The sequence below is a fragment of the Lissotriton vulgaris genome, chromosome 8 (assembly GCF_964263255.1).
Source record: "Lissotriton vulgaris chromosome 8, aLisVul1.2, whole genome shotgun sequence".
NCBI lineage: Eukaryota > Metazoa > Chordata > Amphibia > Caudata > Salamandridae > Lissotriton > Lissotriton vulgaris.
Window position 1 is genome coordinate 743,018,302 of NC_141696.1, and position 6,537 is coordinate 743,024,838.

Sequence of the window (6,537 nt, forward strand, 5' to 3'; positions counted from 1 at the left end):
GCGCGGGGAGGAGCGGCGTTCAAGAGGAAGAGCGGCGGACATGAGCGCGGGGCGGAGCTGCGGACTGGCAGGGAAGAGCGGCGAACAAGCGGTGAGGAGCGACGAGAAGCAGAGGAGCAGTGGAGCAGTAAACTCAGCAGCGCAGGGAGGAGCGGCGGCTGAAGTAAGTGAAGCAGCCGCGGGTGCGCACCGAGGGACGGGCGGAGGGACGGGCGGGGGCCATGAGTGCTCGCAAGCCTTTTACTCAAAGTCAGGACGTCGGGGGAAACAGCTAACACGAGCGTGGGCAGAAGCGGCCAGGAGCAACAAAACCGGAGCAAGGAAACACTGTAAGTACGCTCTGCTGCTCCCGGCCGGTCTGCTGCGCCTCTCCTGCTGCGATGCTGTCCCCAGCCCCCTTCTGCCCCGGGCAACGCCGGGGCGGGCTGCTAGTATATCATAAAAGTAATATAATGATTACAACAGTCATAAAATAAATATTATGCTTTTAGTGAGTAATAGAAGGAGAGTATAAAACAATTTAAAAGCTTACTTGGTATTATATATATATATATATATATATATATATATATACACACACACACACACACATACACACATATATATACACTATTCCTTAAAACCCTTTTTCTCTGATAGCGCCACTAGCAAAGTTGAAGTACGTAGCAAAAAAAAAAAAAAAAATAGCACACTTGAAAATCTTGGACCCCTTCAGGACATAAAGTGCAGGTTCATTCTTGGTACTGTGCATCTTTCCGATAACACTGCAAAACGTAACTGTAGACAGTTAATGGCAAGCAAATGATAACAGAGGTAATGGCACAGAACACCTGGCTGCACTAGGGCACCCCAGAACTAACGACATAGTGGAGAGGTTGAATACACACCAGGGCTCGAAAATTCCACTCGACCACTCGCATAGTCGAGCTAAATTTAACAAGGTCGAGCTGTTTTTAGGTCCTACTCGCCCTTTCTGGCGAGTAGGAAAACAAACCAACTTTTGTCCTCTGTCTGTGAAAATGGAACAAATGTGACAAGAGAAGATTTAAAGGCATTTTTATTGCTCACAAAGTTAATGAGCACTAGAGATGCCTTTAAATGTTGTTATCTTGTCACATTTGCTCTGGTTTCAGAGACGGAGGTCAAGAAGGTGGCAGTTAGGTCGAGGACATTTTTTAAGGTACTAGTCCTGCAGGACTAGTACAATTTTTGGGATTTTTCAAGCCCAGCACACACAAGGACAATACTGTGATAGGGCGAGAGAAAAGAGAGATTGGAGAAAGCATTTGGATGATACAGTTGCTGCTGATAGTGCCCTTTGAGGTGTTGTGAGAGAGGAAGGCCAAATCTACACTATGTATGGGATACAAGGGAAAGTTGAAACAAGTTAGAGGGAATAAAAAGAAATTAAAAAGCAGTGTTGAGAAGAAGCATGATACGACCGATCATAGACTGAATGCTAGGAGAGCCACATGAGCCAGCAGAGTAAACAAAGTAGACGGGCAGCATATAAATTGTGCAATATACAATGACCAGTAAAGTTCTGAGCGTATGTTTGTAATCTATTTAAGACACGCTGATGCCAAGTACAATTTCCTCCTCCCATACTCTGAAACTCGCTGTCGATTGCGTACTGAAAAGTGCCAAATGTGTTAAGTTTAGAGAGAAAGCACAACAACAAATACCACTGCATTTGGCAATAGTCCAACACAATTATTTGCCCATTAAAAAAAAATCAATTATCAAATACAGCCTCAAAAACACCCAAATTTCTTCAGGTGTACAATGTTCGTGTGACAACTTGGAAACCCAAGGCAGTATCATTCAGATACAAAAGGTTTGCACTGCCATGGGGCAGGCCAGCCAGCATCACATCTACATACATCAAGTTTCACTCCTTATGAGTGAGTGTAAACTTTGGACGTCAGTCAGTCTTACCAACTTCAAAGACTCAATCGAATGAAAGTCTCATATTTGGCAACACTTTATTTGGTTAAAATATTATTAAAAGGTGAAAAACTCTTAAATCTAACTTGCGTCGATGTTAGTGCCTCAAGTCGTCATAGCCCAAGGCTGGCCCCACTAGTACATTCTATTCACTTTACTGCTGCGACGCACCAATTTTTCAGACACACAATTGATGGACGGAAAGCAGTACAAACCAAAATAGTCAACCCCAGAAAATAGATCTGGGTTAAATCCATCATTCTTTTGCTCACCATGCCAACCCAGTTTAGACCTGGCCATAAGCAAATCAGTCTTGACCCTGTGCCTCATGAGAACAATCCAGACCAAACTGCCAAGCCAGGTCCTCCCTGGAACGGAAACAATCATCCTAGGACTGGTTTCGGGGTTTCACCCCTCATCAGCCAGGAAAGCTTGAATTCAGTGGCACATTGAGCCCGGGATCCACATCTGGGCATACCTGGTGTACTTAATGCGAGAAAGCAAAAGACACACAATGGATGGACGGATTGCAGAACAAATCAAAATATTCACCCCCAGTCAAGAGATCTGGATTATATCCATCATTCTTTTCGTCACCATGCCACCCCAGTTTAGACCAGGCCATATGCAAATCAGTCTTGGTCCTGTGCCTCATGAGAACAGTCCAGCCCATACTGCCAAGCCAGGTCCTCCCTGGTCCCGAAACAAGCATCCTAGGACTGGTTTCGGGATTGCACCAAGCATCTGCCAGGATAGCTTTAATCCAGTGGCACAGTGAAAATGTTTGACATCTATTAAAAAGCACTTAAATAGATAGGATGTGTCAAATTAACAAATGCCTCAAAACAGGTTTTCCAGTTGTCAGCTGTGACCATATGAAACATTGGTCACCGAAGGTGAAGGCCACTATAAAATAACTGTTTTCAAATAGCGCAGCACGTTTTCGCAGGGCTACAAAAGTGTGAGGAGAACCCAACCCAAATGGTACTCATTTCAGCCACGCCAAAAAGGCTGAGTCTGTCACATCTTGAGTTAAAGCTGTCATATGCACGGTGAAACCAAATTATGCAGGTAGCCATTAACCTAAACTGCCACCTTGGAGAAATTAGGAAAGGAGGACTGCTAATGCAGTGATCCCAAAAATACATCTGAACAAGGGAGGCGTTTACATTAGTAACTACGTTTCTCTCAAGTCAAAAAAGTTATGTAGGTCGTTTCTAACATTACACTATAATGGTGGTTCAGCTTCACAGTGAACTCAATTGAATTAGACTGGATACATGTCCAGTGGCCAGTGTTTAACTGAGTGAATAAAAGGATCGGTTTCACAAAACAATGGTAAATCGGTGGGGGGTGGGGGGGGGGGGGGGGGGAGAAAACAAAACCTGGCCATTCTCAGGGACTTCCGATCAAGGAGATCTTATCTTATCTTAGCAAGTGTTATATAGCGCTCGTACACCCATAGGTTTCATGGCGCTGACCAACGGAGGCTATGAAGTTGCAACTTCGAAGGCTTACAGAAAAATTAGGCAAGAGTCTGGACAAACAGCCAAGTTTTGAGATGTTTCCTGAATGGCAGGAGGTTGGGGCAAGAGCGAATTTCCAAAGGAAGGGAGTTCCATAATTTGGAGGCGAGGGTGACAATCCTTCGCCCTCAATTGTGTTGGAACTTATAGTGAGGGACAATAAGGAGGTTTTGAGAGGCAGAGCGTACTCTACGGGAAGGAGTGTATCTGGGCAGGAGGTCATGAATGAACTTAGGACTGCGAGCATATACAGATTTGAAGGTAATGCAAGCCGTTTTGAATGTGATACGTTGGGTAATAGGGAGCCAGTGGAGTTGTCTCAATAGAGGTCTGGCTGGCTGCCAGCGCGGCAATCGGTATATAAGTCTGGCTGCCTGATTTTGGGCCATCTGCAGGCGTTTGCTAAGTGCAACAGAGACCCAGATAGATGGCGTTGGCATAGTCTAAGTGTGACAATACCAAGGCCATCACCACCTGGATCAAGGCTGACTGGGTGAGCAACCGACTTATCTTTTTTATCTTGCGGAGCTGGAAAAAACATGTGGACACAACCGAGTTCACTTGAGGCTTTAGAATAAGCACCCCCAGGCTTTTGACCGAGCTGGAAGGGGTGGGGGGGGGCGAGTTCTGGTGACCAATAATGCGGGCCCCAGAATAGCTGGCTTTTGCCGAGAAGGACCAATTCGGTCTTGTCAGGGTTTAACTTTAATTGGTTACATTGGTTATGTTAAGAAACATCATGAAAATCCTCTTGCTACCTGACAAATAAGAGAAGCAACCCGCCCAGTGAACATAGAGTCCACAACCGCCCATGACACTTTGGTGTTAGTGAGAACCAGTCTGTGGTCAAGCGTGGGGGGGGGGGGGGTATGAGGGTCAAAAACCACAAAAAGTTACAGAATATTTTTGTTTTTTAACCATGCCCACACGCTCAATCGCCCCACCCCCTTGCGCACAGCATCACAGTTTCCATACTGTTTAGGTTGAGCCTAGCGGCCTAGCGCCTGCACTGCTTGCTCTGCGAGGCATGCTGTAGTAGAGTATGCTGTGGAAGCTTTGCACACTCTCCGCCCATATTTGTCATTGGCTTGTGTTGTTGTACTTCCTAAATGCTGGCTTCTGATTCGTAGAAAGGCTTGTTAGTCCTTCCTTGGTACCGCCTTGTCTCCGTTGGTTACCGCCCAATATGGCTGGACCTTACTTGGCTTGTTACCCGGTCTGCATTATAAGTGGATGAGCACTATTTTATTTAAATGACACAGGGAACAATGGCAGCTGCTTTTTTTTTTTATTTTATCTGAATGCTGATGGCGGGGCCTGATTTAGTGACACCGCGCTCAGTTGTTTTTGTTTTGCTAACTTTAATGTGGAGCACTGCGCCCGCTTAAGGGACACCGCGCTCAGTTGCATTTTTTTTACTTTAATACTAAGCGCAGCGTCCCCTAAGCAGGCGCCGCTCTCTCCCATTTTTTCTTTTAACTTTGCTCACGTGGTCTATTAGGCTGCCAGTGGCGAGCCTCAGTACCAGTGCATATGTAAATGTCCAACTGTATTTCAGAAAGTTGGCGAGCTGGCAATAAATATTTTTTCCCAGGCGGCAGATCGACAGGCGCATTTATTTGCTTCCCTTTCTGAGTGACCAAACCAAGAGCAGGTGGTCGGAGAGTATCCCTCTTCCCAAGGTCCCTTTTCAGATCCCTAATTGAAAGGCGCTAAAGACCAGGAGAGAGAATTACTCAGCAGACAGCGTTTTTGCAACTTAAATCAGTTTTATTAATTATGTTTGACATTTCCTTAATTGGTTTCATTTATATCCCATCAGCCCGTACCAGACGATTGCCCCATACATCATCTTACCAGAAGCCTGGCACGCTTGCAGAATATAAATAACAAGCATTTGCAATCCAACAGGTCTCGCATTTACCCGAGTTTGAGCTATTGGCATTGTAAATGACAATGCCTTTTATGTTTGGGTTTTTGAAACATAAACAAAAAGAATTGCCATTTACAATGCCAACAGCTCAAACTCGGGTAAATGCGAGACATGCTGCATTGCAAATGCTTGTTTATTACTGCACTTCCACGGGCTGGTGGGAACACAGAGAGGGAGGGGGTCAATCTCCTCGGACATATGTCACGGTCTTGTGTCTTACCCGCTTAAATACTGTGGCAATGTTCCTTGTTTTCTACTCCGAAGAACTAAATATGTGCATTTCACAGTATCTTGTGGTACACATGGCTCCCCCCGCATTCTTACCTTCATACTGCAAGTCGAACAGCACAAGCAGGAAGGGAAAGAAGGAGAGAATCCTGTTGGCGCAGGCGCTGGGAGACACCATGCTGCTGTCGTCTGCAGTCACCGACCCCGATCTTCCTTCCTTTCGAAGTGCTATGAAGTGTCACGACCACGCGCCCCGACTTCCTACCCAGCTGTGCTGAGACTACCTTGAAACTCGAGAGAAACTTTGTGTACTACTTGGGTCGTGGGCGGCCCTGATTGGTTGGGGACGGCTATGCCACCCCGCCCTTTCTCGGTCTCATTAGGAGAACGTGGAGGCTCTGGAAGAGGCCTGGGCTGTCACTGGCCGGCCGGGCCGAGAGGGCGGGAGCGAGCAGGCCCGAGCAAGAGGAGGTGGGAGGGAGCATACGAGACGGCTCTCCTAGAGCTATTCGAAGGACAGAGATGGTCGGTTCAATGAGGTTAATCGCGTGACTGTCTTTCTTTAGGATTATTATTTTTTTGTTGTTAAAATTAAATTTGCAAAAAAATGTAATATTTAGAAGTGGACGAACCAGCAAATTAATAGAAAAGCAGAGCTCGAGACGAGGCATGGGTCGGCTCTGGTTCTTAGAGATTGGGCAGGAACCAAGCCTTAAACCTATTTGGCATATAAATCATGCAATAAATATAATGTAAGAAGATGATAAGATGTCTTCAAAATTCTAAAAAAGTGTGCGTTTAAACACGCGGAAGCGTTTTATAGTACATCACAGCATTTTTTTTTTAAAGTGAGAATACTGCCCCCCTTATATGATGTCAATGCTGTTAGTAAAGTAATAGGCA

General features: G+C 45.7%; 1 protein-coding gene across 1 annotated transcript in view; it reads right to left on the minus strand.

Moving 5' to 3' along the window:
* DNAJC3 (DnaJ heat shock protein family (Hsp40) member C3) overlaps positions 1–5,910 on the minus strand; it is a 251,087-nt gene extending 245,177 nt beyond the window's left edge. The window contains exon 1 of the mRNA XM_086934645.1: positions 5,731–5,910. Coding sequence (XP_086790771.1) covers positions 5,731–5,812 — 82 coding nt within the window. The 5' untranslated portion in view covers positions 5,813–5,910. The remainder of the gene's footprint in view (positions 1–5,730) is intronic.
* Positions 5,911–6,537: the final 627 nt, after the last annotated feature.